Source organism: Nematostella vectensis, chromosome 13 (assembly GCF_932526225.1).
Source record: "Nematostella vectensis chromosome 13, jaNemVect1.1, whole genome shotgun sequence".
In the NCBI taxonomy this organism is placed as follows: Eukaryota; Metazoa; Cnidaria; class Anthozoa; order Actiniaria; family Edwardsiidae; genus Nematostella; species Nematostella vectensis.
The window spans coordinates 6,527,347-6,550,677 of NC_064046.1; the positions used below are offsets into that span (position 1 = coordinate 6,527,347).

Here is a 23,331-nt window from a genome sequence, read left to right on the forward strand (position 1 = left end):
ACAGCGATCTTAGATTAACGACGGTCCAGTGTCGTAAACTGCAGTTGACGGCCTCACCACGCGACGCACCACGCAACCTCTGTCAAAAATAGGAAGAATTGCAGGCAATCACAGCAAAACGGAGGACAAAGATAAGGTAAGATATGCCACTCTAGATATTTCCCAGGGTAACACCCCTTGGAATTTAACGATAAAGCCCTTAGCGCAAGTTAGAAGGCAAAGTTACCGATGGGCCTATGTAAAGCCGGACTCCGAGGCAAGTGACGCTGAGTTCCTCGAAGGGCTGCATCGCACTCAGAAAAACAAGAGTATTAACTCTGGTAGAAAACCGTTTCCGATGAGCATCATCAAAACGAATGATTCTCACGAAGAGGGAGGAGCCTGGAAGCCATTGAAACCAACTGAAGGAGAACTGACTTTTATGAGTAGAAGCACAGATGGGATCCCCGGAAAGACGTTGATGATGGTTGCTTACGAGCCAGAGTACTGTGATTTGACGAATGAATGTGTGGCAAGCTTTGGAAGAAAGGCGTCTTCTTCTCTTGCCCTATCTGAGGATCACAAGGGTGAAGTGGCATACGTGATACGGAATTTTCGTGGTGCAGTTATAAGAAACACAGGCGACTCCTCTGATGGGAAGCAAAGACGCGTGGAACAAGTAAACCCTCATGTCAAAGTTATGGATGGATCAAGTGTGAAGGCCTTCTCGGTTAATGTGGGGGAATGTAACGATAGTCAGACGGGTAGTACTAACAAGAGTACTCTCCTTACACCGCGATGCACTCTGGGCTGCGACGAAGAAAACAAATTATATAAATTTGATTTTAAAGAGAAACCCGCAAATAGTCCTGGGACTTTAGAGTCACGTGGATTTTGTGAAGAGGAGGTCGGCCATCAGGAGAAAAACAAGGAAAACATGCCTGATGACTATAATGCTGAAGTTTCAGTGCCATCAATGACACCCCATCAGAAGAAGGCAAAGTACCACACTCGTTCTAGGCCACCTCTGAAGCGTTCCTGCTCGTTCAGTTATGCAAACCCACCATCTTTTGAAGACCCTTTTGACTCAGTATCCTCCGAGCCGCGCTACATGTCTGAATCGTACTGCGAGATCCCTAGGCAAATCATAACCCCGCCTTCCTTGGAAGATAGCAAAGGGACGAGTAGTCTAGACAGCTGTCATTCAGTACATCACCTTGATGATGGATCAATAGATATTTGCCCTACAGAAGAGATGCCTGTTAATAGGGGAATCCTACGTGAGATTTATACACAGGAAAAACATCTCGATGATAACCAAAACATGGATCCATAGGTTCCACCAAGCTCATACGAATTTCGTGAGAATACCAAAGCACAAAAGACCGAAGTTTTCTCTACCAAGGCACAGCCTTAAAAAAACGTTCAAGATTAACAAAGGGCTGTCAAAGCGTTGCTAGGACCCCAAAGGCTCCTTTGAATAACACTATTAAGCTAGTTGTCCCTGTAACACCAAGACCCCATATACGTGGGCAACAGGTAAACAAGTTCTTCTGTCGCCCGGATCACTATGCAGGATTTATTTAATTGGGGGGAAGCCGCGAGGGAGTAGATGAAGCGTAGCTCGTGGACGGGAGGACAGGTCACTATTGAAATGGAGCTAACCCTTGCAGGTACTGTGCCTGTCAGAAAGCCTCCAGTCAGAGCTAAACACTTTCTCACGGTGCCATCTCAAAGAACAAGGCCACAGAGTGAGAGTTTTGCAGGATTTCTAGACTAACGAAGCAGTAATCTTCCTCATCTATGTATATCACAGTTGGCGACGCCACAGATGGCAGTGATCTTACCTTGGGAACTTGGCCTATTAAACAACGCCAACAGATCATGATGTAAGAGAACGAACCCCCCGTATTAGGGTATGTTCGAATGATGACGTCCGTAAAAACTATTTTTAGAACAAGCAGTTATTTTTAGATACGTCTCTGATTGGTTAGCGCTTACGTTTCCTAACAACATGAGTCTTAGGCGCGATCACATCTTGAGCAATGTGATCCGGCAAAGGGTGTTTTGGAAATCTTTTTGACCGAAAATACCTTCCTTTTTTACGAACGCTTTAAAAATGATCTTCCATAGAGTACGCTGGAGCCAATCAACCGTTTCTGGGACATTGAAATTCATAAAGTGCGTCATTTTTGGCTCTGGGATCAACTTCCCCAGTAAAGGTTGTCACTGCTGATTCGCAAATTATAACACAACAGTCAATCATAAATCTGTGTTTACAAAACACAATTCTCTTCCAATTACCTTTTAATGAAAAAGATACATCCAGAACTTAACACCATCATATTCACACCGATATTACAAATAAAAGATTTCAAGTCTTTATAATGAAGTAAATCTTATTCCAGTCACAAGGGTTTCTTGAGTGACATGATTTCTGAACATTTGCGTGGAAAAATTGAAGTTCATTCATCTAAAAATGTTTTAAATCAAAGAGGCCTTCTTGTATTAAAATACATAACATAGACTCTGAGAATGCCTAGGTATTCTATCTCACCGAATTGCAGAGAAAAGGAACTTTATATGAGTCTGCACGATGCATCTTGAATAAACTCCAAATTCACCGTCTCCCCGACGTCTTCCCGTTCAATTATTCATATCACATTTAGATAACTGAACATTAGATAACTTAACAGATAACAGGACACCACCCCATGAGTAGCATTGTGATCATGAGCCTTGAAGAGCAGCTAAAAGGATAAAAACAGGTAGCGAACGAAGTAAAGAAGTGCAGAGGGAAAAAAATTGTTGTGAAATTGTACTAGCTAGTGCCCATAACCAAATATGGCGCGACGAACCATGTATGGATGCTATGATTGACAAGCTCGCGCAATCTAAAAATAGCTTTCATGGACGACATCATGGGCCACGGGGATTTGTTCTCTTATATCATGGTCTCTTGACAACGCCTATATCAGCCGCAAAAAGGAAATAAGTACACCATCCATCGTATAGACATCGAAACACAACAGGTGCTATATAAGTAAAACCTTCTAACGTGTGATTGGCACCACAGACCAATTTATACTCTATCACCTTTTCAGCAACACCTTCCCTCATGTGGACGGCGCCGCAGATAAAGAGCTTTACAGTAACCCCATTCGTGTGGACGACGTCACAGAACAAGAGTTGTGAGGAACACCTTCGTGTGGACGACGCCACAGAACAAGAGTTGTACAGTAACACCTTCGTGTGGGCGACGCCACAGAACAAGAGTTGTACAGTAACACCTTCGTGTGGATGACGCCACAGAACAAGAGTTGTACAGTAACACTTTCGTGTGGGCGACGCCACGGAACATGAGTTGTACATTAACACCTTCGTGTGGATGACGACACAGAACAAGAGTTGTACAGTAACACTTTCGTGTGGGAGACGCCACGGAACAAGAGTTGTGCAGTAACACCTTCTTTTGGGCGACGCCACGAAACAATAGCTTCATAGTAACTCAGGAGCCAGTAGGCTAAAGAATAAAAAGGCAACAACAACATATACTAACGCTTTTTGTTAAAATTAATAGTCAAGCAATATACGCGGTGACAATAATAAACGCCCATTTCGTTTTCCGGGCTTATTTACGGAGTACGAAAAACAGAAAATAATTGAAAAATCTGTTTAAAATAAAGAAAAATACTAAAACTACCAACGACCTAATCCAAATATGTACAATTATATAATTTCTATTAATCAAGTTTGATTTTTACCGCCCGGCTTAATTTTGGTCAATTTTTAGACATTTTCTGTTCAAGTCGAAAAATACCGAAAAATCGCAAATTAAGTATATTCGAAAAATACATTTTTCCCTCTCAAGCCAAAAATATTTATCCGATTCGTTTCAAATTTTAACAGAATACTAAGGTCATCAAGGGCTGTCTCCTGACAAAAGATGGTATTTTTGTTCTGAACAACAAATTTCTTGGTTTGAGACGGTCACTCTTAAGATTATTCAACCCGGCGCAGTAAGAACGTAGCTTACGTATTTAGAAAAAAAAAAAAGGTTGCACAGTTTTTTTTAGCGATATACACCCGATAAACGGGAATCGGTTCTTTTTTTTTTTTATTATTGGGATACCTGTACATAACAACTGACCAATCACAGAGAGCTATTCAGCTGTCTTCTCTTTCGCACATCTCGTTCTTGTGACTTGATGTGAAGGAGCGACCAATTCGTTAAAATGTTCCTCAACGGAGCAGGGTTACATGCTGAAACTACTGCTGTATGCTTTAAACTAATGTGGCTTTAACTCCGAATAAGTTCTAGTGAGAGTATTGCAGCGTGGAATTAATATGGAAGTCAAATATTTTTGGAAGCAGAATGTTTTTGCGAGCTCTTCCGTTTAGAACTTGTGCGCGTGCGCTAACCGGGCTGAGCCGGGTATCATCCAACCAGAAGCCAGGGTTTCAACCACACGTGTATCTGTGGAGTTCCAACATGGCCGACGACGGTGAAAAGGAAAAGATAAGTAAAAGGTGCAAAAAATCGCTACTATATAGCGTATGCGAACCTAATTCGAGGTGACCCGTATGTGTATATTATTAATCTTTCTATATGCGAATTAGTGAGCTGAAGCGACGTCTAAAATCAGAGAAAAAAGCCAAAGAAAAGGAGGCGAAACAGGAAGCTTCGAAAGTAAGATAAATTCTCACGTGGCTTGAATCTGGGAAACTCTTCTGTTTTTTTTTTTGATGATTGACTAACAAGTATGCCCTTACCACAGGCTAAGAACCCAGGGCAAGGAGAAGAAAAAAAGAAGGAGATCGATGAAGAATCGCTTGATCCAAATGTAAGTCTTTCGTTGATTTTTAAAACCGTAAAACATCGAACAGTAAAAAGTAGATTGTACAATATAATTAATACATCCATGTCTGTAAAGCTTATTTATAATAATAAACTAAACTCCTTTTATGAAAGGTATGGGGTTTTCAGAGAAAATCAGTCTCATTCTACAGTAGTAGGTGGTTGGGCTTGTATTAATTTATATTCTCTTTTTGTAGCAATATTTTAAAATAAGAAGCCTGGCAGTCGAAGCCCTGAAGAAGACTGATGAACCACCATACCCACATAAATTCCATGTTTCAATCTCGCTTAATGACTTTATACAAAAATACCAAGACACAGAGAATGGAACGTGGAGTGAAGATGTTGTTACTGTCGCAGGTTGGTCATATTCAGGGACAGCATGGGGCTACACTCTTTTTTTTATAAGAACGTCCAGCCTGATACTTTACCAAATTTTAAGAACATGCTTAGAACATGACGAGCCTCAGATAGCAGAAAAAGTTTTTTTTAGTCCTGATGCAATCTAAATTGCAGAATCAAATTGTGCTCATAGTATGGGTATTATATTCTTATATACACTAAAATTTAAGAACATATTCAGCCTTAAAATGAACCAAAAATTAGAACGGCCCAGCCTCGACTGGAAATTTGATGTTCTTATAAAAAAATAGTGTATCCAAAAAAATTCACATTATTAAGGTATCTTGGCTGATTTCACTGCCATGCCATATAATTTTGCCATTTACTTTGAAGAACAAGACTACTATGATCTTTTTTTACTTAGGCATCTTTTATTTAGAGAAAAATTGCTGATTTTAAAATGAAGCAAGATGTTACAAGATAGTAAAAGTTGCAATTCATATTGATAAATTATTACTTACTTGCCCTATTATTTGCAAAGATAAGGTTTTAACTAAGGTTGTATCCTGTGAACAAATTAATTTTCACAGATGACTTGAATTCTCTTACTCCCCACCTCACACACATGATGTTAATACAAGCTATAAGTGAAATAAGCTTGATTAATAGAGAATCACTGTGTTACATAATAGGAACAGAACAGCAACTACAGCTCAAAAAGCATGCTAAAATACCTGTGTCCGTTTGCGGAATGCGCATACGAAACAGAAAACGTGGAATGTTGCGAAGATCAAAAGAGTTCGTCGACCAGCAATTTCTGCAGCCGGATCCAGAGAGGATTGGAGCTATTTTCTAACCTGCTGGCAAGAATATCTTGACGCAGCAAAGGTCACAGGAAAGGACAGGGTATTACAACTGCTGGAAGGTTGCAATTAAATCCTACGCAAAGACATGAAATGCCGGTGGGTCACTAGCAAACAAAACAGTGGATCAAGTCCTTAAAGCCATAAAAAAATCTTGCAGTTTGTGAGGAAAATACTATGGTAGCAAGAGATCAGCTGAGTGACATGAAGCAGGTAGCCTCTGTAAATTCACTACACCGTGCCCGTCCTGTAGTCATTTTGCAGTCATATGTCGAAGCAAGAACAACCAAAAAGCCCACCAGACCAACACACACGGTTCAGAAGAGTGCCATATTCGACTCCCTGTGCAATGCAACTGACTCACACTCACAGCCAGCCCAGAAGGTGGATGCTATACAGCTAGATCATTACCTATACCAAAGCATGAGTAAACGTTGGATACAACAGCCCTCCCTGTCACAGCCATTTTTATCCCTGACAGCCTCCGCTGGCCCTAGGGTTTCAACCCTTAACTCCACAACCGTGCACAGTGAAGCTCATTGCCATGGCCGACACTGGTTATCAGAGTTGTCTTGCCAGAATGTCAGTGATCCACCGCCTCTGCCTGAGCAACAGCAACTGGTCACCATAAACACATGCGTGCCACCAACAACAATGGGATCAATATACTTGGTGCTGTAGTCCTCTGATTCTCAGGCGCCTCACAATCAGAAAAGATCCTGGAGACGGTGCAAAGCCTGCAACTTCCCATCAGTAGGAGAATTACACGAGAATGACGACAGCACAAGCATCCCTAATTGTACACCTTTACTAACAGCTACATTGGAGGGTCCACGACACTCGTCCTGTGACTGCCCACCACGAGAGCAGCCCCCTGCCAAGCCTACCAAGCTACCATTCCCAGCGACAGAGGACAACAGAGAATCACTTCAACAGTGGCTCCTCGACTACTACAAATCCAGCATCTTCAACACTTGTGAACACCAGCCGCTCCCTCTCATGGACAGTATCCCAATTCGGATAATGGTGGGTCCTGATGCTGAACCCGTAGCTCACCACACAGTGGTGTTTGTCCCGCTGCATTGGCAAAACCAGGTAAAAGCTGGCCTTGACCAGGATGTCGCACTAGGCATCATTGAACCAATCCCTGTTGAAGAACCTGTTACATGGTGCCTCGCATGTTAGTATGTGCATAGGAAAACGAAAAGCCACGACGCACTGTCGACTTCCAGGCACTCAACCTCCACGCCTTGAAGGGAGACGGCTACTCAAGACGATTCGACGAGCTTGTCTCCCGTATACCAAACAAGACTAAGTGCATTGACGACACTCTACTCTGGGCAGATAACCTTACAGAAAGTTTCTTCCAGGCAATCACATTGCTTGACCTTTGCGGAAACCATGACATCACACTGAATCTAGACAAGTTTGTCTTGGGAGCAGACACCGTAGAATTTGCTGGCTTCGAGATAACACCCAACAATGTCCGCCCATGCAGGAAATACCTGGATGCTATGCGCAATTTTCCAACACCGGCTAACACGATAGACATCTGCTCCTGGTTTGGCCTCATCAACCAAGTTTTCTATGCCTTCGCTACAGCTACCTTACAGAGAACTTCTAAAACCAGGTATACCATTCCACTGGGACCACACCCTGGGCAGCCTTTTCCAAGAATCCAAGGATATCATAATCAGCGAAATCAAAGAGGGAGACCGTATCTTTGACAAAACCAAGCCAACATGCCTAGCTACTGATTGGTCAAAGCATGGCATTGGCTTCTCACATGAGAGATCAAAAGGCTTGATCTACTTGATTGATGAATGCGCCTCTGATGGTGGACCTGAATTCCAAGCACATGCCACACATACTTTCCTTTAAGAGTGGGGAGTCCATCACCATCTTTCATCTGTGGCATTCTCACATTCAAATTGCTGTGCAGAGGTGGGAGTCAAAACAGTAAAGCACTTAATAACCAAAAACACCGATGCCCATGGAAGTCATGGACACAGACTCTCTTCAACGTGTTATTCTTCAATACAGGAACACTCCTAACCCCAACACCAAACTCTCCCCAGCTCAATGCGTGTTCTTCTGTCCCATCAGGGACTTCATACCAATCCTCCCTGGATGCTACAAGCCTCACCCCACTTGGCAAGACACCTTAGCAGTTTGGGAGAATGCCTTATGAAACAGACACATGAAACTTGTAGAGAGATGGGGAGAACATACCAGACATCTCCCCCCTCCCCTTAAAGGTTGGCAACCATGTGCGGGTACAGAACCAAACTGGCAACCACCCTACTAAATGGGACAAGACAGGCATCATCATTGAAGTCCGTCAGTAATATGTTATTCGCATGGATGGTTCAGGCAGAATGGCCCTATGCAACAGAAAATTCCTGCGACAATACATCCTGGTCCATAGCCCACCACCTCATCTCACCATCATGGCTGACCTCCTGTTCACTACAAGATCAACGTCAAGTACAAGCCTCCCTCACCAGCCTGATGTGGTGACCACAAACAAAGGAGACCAGCACAAGGATCCTGAACCAAACACCCAGCCAGGAACACCAAACTCCACAAGCACCAGCCACACCAACTGCCATGCAGCAGCAATTTGAGACACCTCCCCCACCAGCATGTGCCATCCCACCTTCAACGCGCAAGCCTGCCACACCTACCAAGAGGAAGGCCTCTTTAGCACTATGATGGCTGATGGACTACAACAGCCCAGGATTAAAGAAGACTCAAGCATAAACACTGAACTGTAGCAAATAATATGCTAACTGTTTGACCACCAATCTTTTTTGTTATCATACAATGATATTTGATCAGTCTTAATTGTTCCCCTGCTCAAGAACACTAAAGACTTGAAGGGAGATAGAGAATTACAATCACTGTGTTACATAATAGGAGGCCTGGCTCCTCAGGACCACGCTACGTTTGTTCGTCATTCGGAGACGATCGCTGAATTCACTGATTAAATTTATGATTCAAGATGCCGAAATGGATTCCTATCTAATTAATTTTGCCTCCGTGGTCTAAATCATGTATGTAAGCTATTATGGTCTGTACTGCATTGGCTCTCATGACCATTTGTTATTTTGTTATCAAGCCTTATTCTTTTTACTACTGAAATTCATGATAAAGAGATCCCAAATAGTGTGTAAAGTCAGACTGACTGGTAACATTTCCCACGCCAGGTCGCATCCATGCCAAGCGTGCATCAGGTAGTAAGCTGTTGTTCTATGATCTGAGAGGAGAAGGAAGTAAACTCCAAGTTATGGCTGATGCCCGAGCCTCTGAACAAGATTTCAATGCTGTTCATGACAAAATACGTAGAGGAGACATAATAGGTGTTAAAGGCAAACCTGGTGAGTTGAGATTCCTGTCAAAAATATTGTCTTATTGTCCATATTTTAGATCAGATTTCTAGTGCCACTATGACCGCTGAACTTGCAGACTAAAGACGCATAAATACATGTAAGCCTCGATTTGAGGCAAATTTCATGCGCATACCAGCAAAAATCCTCTGGAACTTGGAAAAAAAACAATGCAAAAACCTGTGAATACTTTATGATCTCTCAGGTATTTGCAATCGATTTAATTGAAACCGAGGCTTGCACTGTATTTATGCGTCCTCAGTGCCTATGACCAGCAGGCACAGTGGAACTCGAAACTGGACTATTTAATCTGATTTAATCAGAGGTTGTGACAGTAAAGATGATGGCATGAACTTGGTATTTTTTAAGTATAGGACACCTCATGCTGAATTAATTTGCATGCTGCATGTTGGATAAAAAAGAGTTAACTCACAAATCTACAGCTATTCCTAGATGTAAAATATTAAAAGTTTTTTCTGCCTTCACAAGTAAAATCAGTTGTAAAATTTACATATATTCCAAAAATGTAAAAATAATTGCTTTGGTTTCTGAAATCCTTTGAGGAGCCACTGAAAATTGACTAATCCTTTTATTACTTTTCATCTAGGTAAAACCAAGAAAGGTGAACTCAGTATACTGCCATCCAGTGTTACACTCCTAGCACCATGTCTACACATGCTCCCTCATCTGCATTTTGGACTTAAAGACAAGGTTTGTATTAGCAGTTGTCACTTATTTCTTTGTCCCTGGGCCCCCTTGCTATCAAAGACAAGGTTTGTGTTGCCATTTTCACTAATGGCTTTGTCCCTGGGTCTCCCATGCTACCCAAAGACAAGGTTTGTGTTAGCCATTGTCACTATTGTTTTGTCCCTGGGTCCCCTTGCTATCAAAGACAAGGTTTGTGATGCCATTTTCACTAATGGCTTTGTCTCTGGGTCTCCCATGCTACCCAAAGACAAGGTTTGTGTTAGCCATTGTCACTATTTTTTGTCCCTGGGTCCCCTTGCTATCAAAGACAAGGTTTGTGATGCCATTTTCATTAATGGCTTTGTCCCTGGGTCTCCCATGCTACCCAAAGACAAGGTTTGTGTTAGCCATTGTCACTATTGTTTTGTCCCTGGGTCCCCTTGCTATCAAAGACAAGGTTTGTGATGCCATTGTTACTCATGGCTTTGTCTCTGGGTCTCCCTTGCTACTCAAAGACAAGGTTTGTGTTAGCCATTGTCACTCATTGCTTTGTCCCTGGGTCTCCTTTGCTCTCATACATTTTATAACATGTTTTTTTTAAACCCTGACAACCAGAATAATTTTTTCTACAGTTATTGTGAATACAATGTGGAGAACCAACTTTTTTTTATCTTTCACAGGAAACAAGATTTAGGCAGAGATATCTTGACCTCATTTTGAATGACAAAGTTAGAGATAAATTTGTTACCAGAGCAAGAATTATAAACTGCATTCGACGATTTTTGGACCAACTTGGTTTTTTAGAGGTATTGTTTTCATTTCTACTAATAATTAGAAATAATATCAGTGTAGAGATTAAAAGCTTGTGATATAAGATGATGTTCATGATCTTTGAAATACTTTACTAAATTTTGGATATTATAGTACATACACAATATTTTAGCAAGTTTTATTAAATGTCACATCTCATCTCATTCTTAGTATAGTACCCCTTATTACTCCTTACACCCTTTTAATTTTGTTACTAGGTTGAGACTCCACTAATGAATATGATTCCTGGTGGAGCAACTGCCAAACCATTTATAACCCATCACAATGACTTAAATATGGACTTGTTCATGAGGGTAGCTCCAGAGTTATACCACAAGGTAATGACAAAGAAGAATACACCAATTTCCTTGACTTTACACAGTACTGATTATTTCTGGTCTACTGCAGGATTTACGTTTATATGAAAAAAAAAATACTTTACTTTCTCCCAGATGCTTGTTGTTGGTGGTATTGACAGAGTGTATGAAATTGGCAGACAGTTCAGGAACGAAAGTAAGTTATCCCATAGCATCTGTGTGAGAGTCACTGTTTGAAATCTACAAATAACATTTTTTTAAAGCAAAAATCCTTAAAGGGGGGGTGTGTGAATAGAGAAACCTTGAATATGGCTATCAAAGGCCCATAAGCAACCAAGCCTACATTAGGTGGAGGCTCTGTTTTAGCGCTTACTTCGTTGTTGTACAACAATACCCGGCAAATAATGTTTAAGATTTATCCATATGCTGGCATTTTTGCGATGTCATATGAAAGTGGTTTTACGGCCTTGAGCCGAAGGCCAAAGGTCACAGGAAGTTGAAGTATGTGAAAAGGTTTGTGAAACTTGTATTAATCGTTCACTGACGTCCAAGAACAATACAGAATTCCTTTTGCATTTTATTAGTATATTTAACACAAGAAGAACAATCTTCACTTTTTTGCATTTGTTTCTATGCCAGTATCTTGCCTATAGGAAATCTTGCATGCATTGCGTTATAACATTTACAACGACTACAAAGGAATTTGGGTTTAGTTTTTCTGAAGGTCAAAGTTTTTCAGACTCTGAGCCACTCATTCACATATAGACAGGGCTTCTGAAATTACGCGCTTGTGCGGAAGAGTGTAATTTGGCTTTTTCCGCGTAACCCACAAATTTCTGCGTAATCCCACGTAATTTGGCTAAATTTTGACAGACAACATTTAATTGCACAGCTGATGTGTTTTTTAGGGTTTTTACCTCTATTTCTCGTAAAAAAGAGAGATATTCTTTGTAAGAGTGCAATATTTCGAACTGAATTTCGAAAACAAATAAAATGACTAGGCGCTCTTTGCTAAACCGTGAAGGCCTAGGACTAATAATAAAATACCTTTTTCAATTGGCTGGTGGCTAGGAGCCAATGAAAACTTGCCTATGATATTTTCCACAAAAAAATAACCTTTTCAAGTTATTTTGTGCTTTCCTTCGGAACAAAATGTAGTTTGGACGTAACAGTTGATATTCCATGTAATTTGGCGCAAAATTCAGTGAAGAATCCTGCAAAATTTTGATTTTAAAAGAATAATGTATTGCAAAATCCCACGTAATTTAGCACGTAATTTAGCAAAGAACCCCACGTAATTTTAAGTTTTTTTCCGCGTTATTCCAGAAGCCCTATATAGAGGGAATGAAAATAGCAGATTTGATTCAAAGGTGAGCCTCGATGCAACCCTGAAAATGCAAGAGGAACAAACAATATATGTAGAGGTTTTGCAGTGAGTCGAATTTGCAAATCATAGCAGCGAAATATATACTTCCTATGTGTTTGGCATATATTCTCCTCGACTTCTCGCTTCATGGTTATTAACCTAGAGGTTTAATTACAGGTTATAGTACTTATCAGTGATAAAACAAAGAATAGTTTCGAGTTTGGGTGATCATGTGGAATAAACCAACATCTTTCCCGATGACATCAATCTTTATTTGCCAATGATCCTTATCCTGAAGCAAGCATTGCTTGTTCGTTTCTTCGTAACATTATTTTCTTGTCTTCCTAAATACTGAGGCTTTCTTCACCGGCACAAACAAGATGAAACACAGCACCTCGAGTGTCGGAAGTGAATAATTATGCGTATTATAGTCCTTCAATCAAATCTCTCACAAGACAATGCTGCTTTTTCAAAACAACAACAATCGCTTTGGTTTCCAATGGGGCTTTAAATGCAGCCAAGTTGTGCTACCAGACTTTAAAAAAGACTGTTAAAAAGTATTAAGAGGAAGGTAAATCTTCAACTTCCCTCTCAGCTTTAAACTGCAAGTCAGTTTGTTATACAGTCTTGTCCTTGACCAACGTGTGCCAAAGATATTTTTATGATGTACATTATGTAATTTCTAAAACTTAATATTCCACATTTTTACTTTGATTTTTAATGTACAGTAGGTGTGTTCTTTATTCTTTTCCTCACTGGGCAATCGTCCTAGCTGGTAATCAGCCATGAAGAGACTCTAATCATTGTGAGGAGAGAGAAATATCCAAGTTAATCCCAGCTCTAAAATGAATCCCATAGACACAGCTGGTTCATGCCTTGGATACACACTATTCTTTGAGTTTTGTTTGGGTTTCATAGGGGCAACCTTTTCCACGTTCATAGCAGAAGATATGTTACATAATGACTGTATACATTAAATAATATATAACCATACTGTGCATGTACATACACTGACTCACTAGTCAAAGTATTTATATATTGAAGAAAGTAGTTTTGTAGTAAATTTTTCTAAACTTTGTTTTGACTGTTGTAATGGATAGTATTATTGAAATGGGTAATGCTCCCTCGCACCTTTCTTATAAATCCATCTTTGTTTAACTTTAGGCATTGATCTGACACACAATCCAGAGTTCACAACCTGTGAATTTTACATGGCTTATGCTGACTACAATGATTTGATGGAGATTACGGAAACTATGATATCAGGTGAGCCTCATCACATACAATGTAACATAGCCATTGGTTATATTTTGCTTATTGTATCTCATTAAGAAATTCTAGAATATTGCAACATTTTTCTAGCTCCCTTTTTGCACTGGGCTTTATTATTGCACTTCTCTTCACAACGTGTGATGCCAATTTTATCAAATATCTTATGTTCCTCACTGGGCAAGTGTCCTAGCTGGTAATCAGCCATGAAAAGAACCTAATCATTGTGAGGAGAGAGAAATATCCAAAATAAATCCCAGCTGGAAACTGTATCCCATAGACACAGCTGGTTCATGTCTTGGGTACAAATTTTTTAAACTGTCATTTGCAGACTTTACTTTGCAGTACGAAAGGCAAACAAGGCAAATATGCACTCAAATTACCCCAAATTACAAATTACATTTATGAGGCCGCTTTTGCATAAAAATGATCAAAACTTTCACAACAAACAGATACATTTTACAACTTCATGACAAAAAGGTCATTTTAGTCCATTATACAACTTCATGACAAAAAGGTCATTTTGGTCATATCTAAAAGAAATTCGAGGAATTCGGCTAATTAGCGCAGGCTGTCAATTAAGCCGAAAATGCCTTTTTTCGCTCTAGAGCGAACACGTTTCAATGTAACCCAATATAAATTCAGTATATAATACCTAAGGATAAAATAAAACTTTTCATCAGAGTGCACCCAAAAAATTTGAAATGCAAGAAATTAGTTGCGAAAAATTAAAATTCAAGTTTCGCTCAAGATTATTCCGCATTAAAATATAAATGGCTGGCGCACTCTGATGGAAAGTTTCTAAATTGTGTCTAGTTTTTGATTGCCTAGTTTCAGTTCGATCGAATAAATCCTGATACAGATAGAGCGTATTTTGTTAGTCTGTGTCTTTGTCTTGAGTTGAATCAAGGCAATTAAGCACATTTTTTCGCCACATTCCTCGGGAACTTACTCAAATGCTTGTGGTGTTTACATCTTGTCAAACCTGAGCCTGCTGTATCGAAAACAGCCGAAAAACATTCAAAATACACGCTCTATAAGGCTAAAATGATCATATATGAAGCTCTATTTTTCCCACGAAACCAATCACATGCTGTTTTGGAGATGCCGCATAGCAACTGTCACAGAGTCCAGCGCTTGGGTCATGACCCGGAGAGCTTTATCGCCACGCAGATTTGTTCGAATGCAGTTCAGCATAATGTGAAAATTTTATTTCATCAATTATCTAGGCATGTTACTTTAAAGAAGGAGCCACCTAGAATTTTTTTGTTTGACAGCGATTTCTTCATACCTTAGTTTGATTTCCCCCCTTCTCTTCCTCATAAAATCTGTTGTCGAGCAGTCACTACACCCAACACAAGTAATACATTTGATACATGGTAATAAGATGGCTCCACATAAGGCCCGTACCCAGGGGGGTGCAGGTGGTGCATTCGCACCCCACCAAAATGGTGAAAAGTCCACTTCTGGTTCGCAAGAGACATGCTGTTTTTAGACAAAACTATGTAGCATAAGCGAATAAGATAAATCTGATGTGTCGTAAATCTTTTTTGTAGCCAAATCCAATAATAAATGTCCCATGGAAATACTGCAATGGCATTTACATTTCTTTGTGTTCTTTTTGGGGTTGGTCTGATTTACGCAGAAACTTACTCAACTGGCCTTGTTGATTCCAGGAATGGTAAAGAACATAACTGGGGGTTATAAGGTAACCTACCATCCAGAGGCTGTAGATGCTGAAAACTTGGGGAAATCTTGGACAGTGGATTTCACCCCACCCTTCAAGCGGCTTAGGATGATTCCTGAGCTGGAAAAGGTGCTTGGTGTTAGACTGCCATCACCACAAGACTTCAACACTCCAGGTGGGTGTAGAGAAGTGGTTTGGCTTAGATTGATTTTTTTCAATGGTCTGAATTAAGCTTGCAATTCTCCTTACTGATTTCAGAGGCAAATAAGCTTCTTGACCAGCTGTGTGTAAAGCATGAAGTGGATTGTGCCCCACCAAGAACTACGGCTAGACTCTTAGACAAGGTACACTAAACTTGTGTCTAATGTAACTTTTAAAGATGCTCCCTTTGCGTCTCTGGGTGGTGCAGTTGACAGAACATACATTAAGACTGTTTTGGCTGTGCCTCTACCAACTGGATTCCTTATTTGATTTCCTGTGACTATGTATAATAATGTAAGCTTGTTAGGCTTCCCCTTTTTGCTGAGAGTTTATCAGGGATCTCTTGTTTCCACTGGATAGCCAACAATTTCTATTCAGTAGTACTGTATGATGGCTGATAAACAGGGGTAATCTTTAAGTACTTTGAAAGAGGTAACAGCAGGCTGGATTTTGGTTAGTGAACACTTGGTTCAACCAAATAGTCTTTAGCTTGGCTCTATTTCTTAGCCAACCAGCGTCAGATACTTTGGACTTTGGTAGCCTTGGAAATGATGGGACTTTTAATCAGTAGATTGTCAATTATCCCCAATTAGTAAAATACTGCATCATTGTTTTTACAGCTTGTTGGAGAATTCCTGGAATCTCAGTGTGTTAGTCCAACGTTTATCATTGACCATCCCGAAATTATGAGCCCTCTCTCAAAATGGTAAGTATAAATACTCTCGCTTTCCAAAATACTACCATGGTTACCAATAAAAAGTTTAAGGTAGTTAGCCAATTGTCATATGAGAGTCAGTTATGGCTGGCACACACTTTATAACCAGGAGAATTCTGTTGTGTTCCCATGTCCACTCAAGCACTTTCCTTAACTCGCTGATCAGCTAGTGAAGTTCATAGATCATCAGATCATCAATCAGATTTGTTTTTCATTTACAAAACAGATATAGAAAACAATACAAAAAAATATTGAACTTATTGAACTTGAATATCTACCTTGCCTCACTGTGCCTGTGATGGACTGTGATGGATTGCCTATTTCTGTGAGGAAAAGAAATCAATCCAGGATAATCCGCACTCCTCCCCCTTTGTTATGGAGATAGTGGTTCAGACCTTGGGTACAGTTTAGAATACCCACTGAATCAACACAATGTGTGAGTGCTTGATGCTTAGGAACTTTTACACGATACAATCAACACATTGTGTTGGTGCTTGATGCTTAGGCCCATTTTACACAATACTTATTAACACATTGTTAATGTGTGCTTGATGCTTAGATAGTCTCTTCTTAGAGGTCTCTTCTTAAAAGTTTTGTCTTCTGTATAACTCATAGGCATCGTAAAGAGAAAGGCCTCACTGAGAGATTTGAGCTGTTCGTATGCTGTAAAGAGATCTGTAATGCATACACAGAGTTGAATGATCCCATGGTGCAGAGAGAGCGATTTGAGCAACAAGCAAAGGTAAGCAGAATGTTTTTTTGTCTTGCAATTTTTATCTTGCACAATAGGTTTGGACTTTCAGACGTTATTGGTATTTATAACTTTTTTAAATTATCAGCTTTCTTTGCATCATTTCGTGAGCTCTTTGAGCTACTAGAAACCAAGCATAAAAACATTGAAGAAGGTTAAAGCTTAATACATATGAAGGTATAAGAATTATATACCCTCACTGGGCAAGTGTCCTAGCTAATCATCAGCCATGAAGAGACTCTAATCATTGTGAGGAGAGAGAAATATCCAAGTTAATCCCAACTGTAAACTAAATCCCATAGACATAGCTGGTTCATGCCTTGGATACAGTTTTTTTGTGAAAGCTTGCATTTAATTATGGTAAGGTTAATTAATTTGTTTGCATGGCGTCAGCGGCTTGCAAGCTTGGATCTTTTGTTGGTCCGGTCTACAGGTAAAATATTTTTCTAGGAGGCACAGATAACATTTTTGGGTCAGTACGCAGCTCTTACAAGCTGCAATTTGATTGGGCAAATGAACAATATCCGCACCTCGACACAAAGAACGAGAAGAATAGAGACAAAGGAACTCCTTTGTAGAACAAAGATAATAGGAGACAAAGCAGCTGTGTACTTACTCACATTTTTTGGTGGAGTTCGAGTACCCATGTGCTTTGCTTATGATTGTCCACTTGATGTTGAACTCTTCATTTTTGTTTTTTAACTTCCACACGTTTACTTAGCTCAATCTGATAATAGGTTGATTTTCAAGCCATTTCCATTACTTTCTGTGAAATCACAGTGTTTATAAGAAAATGAATGGTAAATGACAGTTCTGCTGACAAAAGATACCTTGGGTCTCGTCTTATTTATCATCTTAATTCTGACAAATAATTACAATAAGTAGTAGCCACTGTTACAACTGCTATTTGCAATCCTCGAGTAATATTTATTTGAAATAGGTGTATAACAGACAAGCCTTCTTTCCTTCTATGCGAGGTTCTAGTGTGGCAATAATTGTGATCTTAAGGTGGCGCGCCGAGGTTGTTTTGGCAATACTACAGCTTGAAGCACACGAATTGTTGGCTTAAAACTGACCTGTCAAACTTCGCGATTGATGATCTTTATTTTACGCCAAAATTTTCCTCGCAATCTTTGAAAAAATAAATGCACTCCTGCCTACAAAGATCCATCCCCGAATTTACGCCCCCTGCTAAGACCAAACCCTAAGAAAACTTGTGTGAGAGGAGCAAGGGGACCAGTTTTGCACAAGAATAAATTCCAGTTAGTGAATTCGAGAGTATTTTTGTGAGATAATCTGAAAACTAAAGAAATTATTGCTTTTCAACGTTTGAGCGCAAGCCGCGCATCTTCTAAACTATAACCCAACGCTATGTCTAAAATAGGCCTCACCGAAAGTACTTGCTTAACCCATTGACTCCTGGCTTTTTTGGAGCTGAATTTACAAAAAACAGACTGAAAACAGATACCTCCCCCCCTATTCTGAGTTTTATACAGCCCGTCAAAGTCAAACACAGCTGCACCTAGTCAGCGGTATCCAAGCTTTCCAACAGTGCTTTGCGGTCCCCACTTTTAATCCCTCGTCGATGTGCTGAAGCCAGCACAAGTTGATGGTTGCTTGTATTTCTCATCAAAAATACAGCTATGAGCATATTAGGAGAGTGTCTCAGGACATCATGAAGTCTTTTGGGGCATAATTGAGTGCTTTGCTTATGGATATTTGCAAGCAAAGGTGGATTTATGATGATTTTTTCTTGTTTGGCTTTGCCCGGATGAGAAAATAATTTTCTAATAAATCACCACAGCTCTCCTAAATGCTGTCTTTTTTGAAACCAAATTGATTCCAAAATTGTTTACACTGCTATTCTGGGTCTGTATGACCTGGAATTGATTTGTTTGGCTTCGGGGTGAAAAGACTTAAAAAACCATCTGACTTTAGGGAGAGGAGTGTTGACTGGCCCTCCCCTCGTGAATTTCCCCCTGGATCTCCCAGAATGCTTTGCAATACGTAAAGATATTTTCGTGGTTGTACAATCCTTCAAGGAATGGACATTGTGTTTTGAGGCCAAGGAAATGTACCTGGAGGATCAGAATAAAGGTATCTATTTGTGTCTTGAGCTGTGTTTGCTGATCTCTCTCCCTTGTGTGGTATTTTGAGCGTTTTATTGAGAGGGGTGATTCTGCTTTTCTCTCCTTGTTCGATTTGAGATTTGTCAAAGAACCTGTGCTATTATTTGGCTTAAGAGTAGATGCCAACACCTTGGTTGGATGCATATCTGCAAGACCATTTATCCCTTAGACTGATGCCTGAGTATCTTCATCTTGTTGTGTTTATTTTGAATTTATGAATTTTTTGGGTTGTGGGTACTTCCCAAAGCCGGTACAGGCCGGTTGAGGGGTCAATGTGTTAATGCAGTTGCATGTCGGATCTGCGTTTATGAGAAATTAGAATCAAATTAGAATCTGAACGCGCTTGAAACGAAGCCCACGCCAGCGTCACACATGGTTATCGACGAGCTGCCTTGTTTGTTCACGTGACAAAGTTGCACAAGCGGAATGGAGATCTTAGATGGAGATGGATCTTTGTAGGCAAGAGTGCATTTATTTATTTATTTTTTTTTTCAAAATTGCGAGGACAATTTTGGCGTAAAATAAAGATTCATAATAAAAATATTGCTTCCATTTAACTTGCATGAAAAAAAATTGGTTTCCAAGAAGAGTGAATCTAGCGGAATCTGATAAAGCACTGATGTATTAATAAAAAAAAAAAAATACGAGAATCGCGCCGAAAATGCGTCTTCTATATAGGAAACTTAGAATAAGCTGTTTAGCCAAAACAACCTCGGCGCCCACCTTTTAAGTTTATTTTGTTTTTACATCTGTAGGACAAGGCTGCTGGAGATGATGAGGCAATGTTTGTGGATGAGAACTTCTGCACTTCACTAGAGTTTGGCCTGCCACCGACGGCAGGGTGGGGCCTAGGTGTAGACAGACTCACTATGTTCCTAACAGACTCCAATAATATCAAGGTGAACAGAGCAGTTAAAGTGTGGCATACACTTCCGTGGTCACCAGTACACAGTTTAAAGAGAGTTATCCAATTTTTATGGGAGAATCACAGTTTTTGGTTGACATGATTTCCATAACTAACAAGGTCATGAACAAGGCTATGTACACGTAGTACCAGCATTGGTCGTTTTTGTTTGTACTGGGCTCTATTATTACAGTTCTATTTGAAACATGTGATGGCAATGTTATTAACGATGTTTCATTCCTCACTGGGCAAGTGTCCTAGCTGATCATCAGCCATGAAGAGACTCTAATCGTTGTGAGGAGAGAGAAATATCCAAGTTAATCCCAGCTGAAAACTGTATCCCACTCAGCTGGTTCATGCCTTGGATACACACTTAGAACAAAAATATGTTGAATCGAAACACCCAAGAAGTGATTATTTTAATCCAGAATGTTAAATAAGATTCAGGAATCACTGGTATTTGACTCCGGCCCAGTCGATTACCAGGCCAGAGTCGAAGAATGTTTTCCCAAAAGGCACTAAATGTCTGGATTTCTCATTCTTTTATTTATTTTTATGTTTATAGGAAGTACTGTTCTTCCCCGCTATGAAACCAGAAGAGAATCAGAAGAAGGACAACCCAGAAGACGCCCCAAGCAAGACAGATAGTTAAAAATAATACTAAAATAGAAGAAACCTTTCATCTCACATTCCGGTCAGATCCCTTATAGACTTTGCTTTAAAAGAAATGAAGATGTACTATAGATACCCCTTGAATTACAATGATGGCCATGACTTGTTATAAATAAAAAAGGAAATGGCCCCCCTTATCCCCCCTCTGGGTAGAAAGCTTAGTATCCATAACTGCAGTAAGTCAAGGTAATCGGTCTCCCCTTGAAGATTTTAATCGATCGCGAAACTGTAAGCTATGTGCTCATACGAGGCAGCGAGAATGTGGCGGGCGAAAATGTCCACGTTTACCCTTTTTGGTTCTGTACATATTGTTTTTACTATTTTGGTATGCAATGCAGTGTTCCGGAAGCAATGGGTGGAAGGTACTAGAGTGGTTTTCAAAATCCCGTGCAACAAAATGTGATAGTCAAAGTGTAATAGTCAATCCCGAACAAAAGAGAACAAAGATATTACAATGTATTTGTACTAGATGAACTAAATGGTATTTCACAGGTTTTTGAAAACCACTCTATTGTACAACTATCCAAAATAAAGTTGCATCTAAAATTGAATATATGGTATCCCTCAGGACTTCATGGGCGTCAAATGAATAAGCAAATATGTATAGATGAAAATGAATCTACAGTAGTATTGGAAAATGTTCCAATCTTGTCCTAGTCATCTAAGGCTAATTTCAAACATCGTATTGTTCAATGTAAAAGAAGATGAAACAATCGACTTGATTCATTTGCATGAATTCGCATTGAATACGGCTTACGGATGATACTAAGTTTGAACTTAGCCTAAACACCAATTTTACGGAGCTTCTCACTCGACGTTGTTGAATAACGACTTGGACCAGGTCCGCCCCTTTTATTCTGCAGACCATTCTATGATGTAATTGCAAACCAACGCTTTTACATACACTCTTTGTAATTCAGCCCCTTTGCCCTGATACATTTTAATGTATAAGCCCTTTTTCAAAAATATGCTGTGCTTTTCATGAACACGTTCTATTTCAACTAAGTTCGCACTCCCATTCGTCTTAGCCCGCAGCGATTCATGGGTAGCGTATAAATGGCTGAATCCTGTCTTCTGAAGGCCATTGGGATGTTCACAAGAACATGAAGATTTCTAACATTTTGAAAGCCTGGATTTGTTTTATTTACGCTTATTTTCTTTCTAGCGGAGCCGGCCGCGCGCGTAGCCCCATAGGCATAGAAATATGGTATAGGTATGCGACTTGGTTTTTGTGGTCATCGCGCGGGTACCCTGTGGTGTCACTCGCCAGCCAGCCGCGCGACTCCCAGGCCCCACTCGGCCCCGAAATGGCGACTAAATGCAAGCACGGAGCAGGGGAAAAAGTTCTTGTCGATTATGCGATGATTATTTATTTTGCCTCAAATTTTGTGACTTAAGGATAAAGTCAACTAGAGGAGATCTACTAGCATTCATTCACGCCAAGATTTATCTGGTTTTAGCTAGTAAATTTAAGCAAGTAACAGTTCACATTAAAAAGCGAACAGAACCACAAGAAAGCGAACAAAAAAAAAAAACAATGCAAGGTGAGTTTCGGACGACGATTTGTATTGTCTATTGAGGATATGACGGTTATTAGGCTTTTTGTTGTCCTTTTTGTATGCTTTGAAAATGCGAGTACTTAACTCAGTAATCAAATTATTTGAGCATAACAGGTTTTGTTTTGACATTCTTCGTTTTATCTATATTCTTGATTGTGTTGAATAAAATACAATACAACAAAAACTTGAATTCGTCTTTAATAAGACTTCTTCAGGGCAGATTGATTGTGTTAAGATATTTCATAAAGGCTAACCAATATCGTGTTGCATTTGTCAAATACTGCTAAAGAAGACCGTTCTTGTCTTTATATCCTGTGCTCTTAGTCCTAAGAAGATACATATCCTTAGAAGATACATCAGCTTTTTCAACTTACAAGAGAAATTTTCCTTACCGAGAAAAAAAAAAACCCTATTTTCAATATGTATTGTTGTTATTGTCTGCATCTTGCATCTCATGTGTTTATTTTTTTTTTCAAATAGTTGTGGAAAATTAGTTAGATTATAAATGGCTTGATAAAAAGATTGTTTTGAAAGAAATAAGAAATAATTGTTTTCACTCTTTTATGAACCAGGAACTACCTGAGGGCCAAGATGAATGCTAAAGACTGGAAGACATGAGAATTAAAAATCATGTCTTGAAGAGAACAGTAGGATGTTCTTATTCACTAGTCATTTGATACCCCCACACCCATTGTCCCAGGGATGGTGGGGGATTAAACTTTAATAAAAGCCTGTTTCCAAGTTAAGAGTAAAAAACAGTCAATACCACCACCCCTCTTGGCATATTCTGGTTAAAAAGTGGTCTAAAACCCCACATTAACCCCTGACTTCTG

At 39.8% G+C, this 23,331-nt stretch overlaps 1 protein-coding gene across 1 annotated transcript; it reads left to right on the plus strand.

Annotated features, from left to right (window-relative positions):
- The first annotated feature begins 4,029 nt into the window (after positions 1–4,029).
- Positions 4,030–21,905, plus strand: LOC5518008 (lysine--tRNA ligase). Its single transcript, XM_001637985.3, has 16 exons — positions 4,030–4,509; positions 4,600–4,669; positions 4,758–4,823; positions 5,035–5,197; positions 9,252–9,422; positions 10,039–10,142; positions 10,799–10,924; positions 11,147–11,266; positions 11,381–11,441; positions 13,776–13,877; positions 15,557–15,742; positions 15,826–15,911; positions 16,389–16,474; positions 17,099–17,225; positions 20,119–20,262; positions 20,833–21,905. Exons 1-16 carry the CDS (start codon positions 4,355–4,357, stop codon positions 20,917–20,919), a joined length of 1,854 nt encoding a protein of 617 aa, XP_001638035.3. The 5' UTR covers positions 4,030–4,354; the 3' UTR covers positions 20,920–21,905.
- The last annotated feature ends 1,426 nt before the right edge of the window (positions 21,906–23,331 follow it).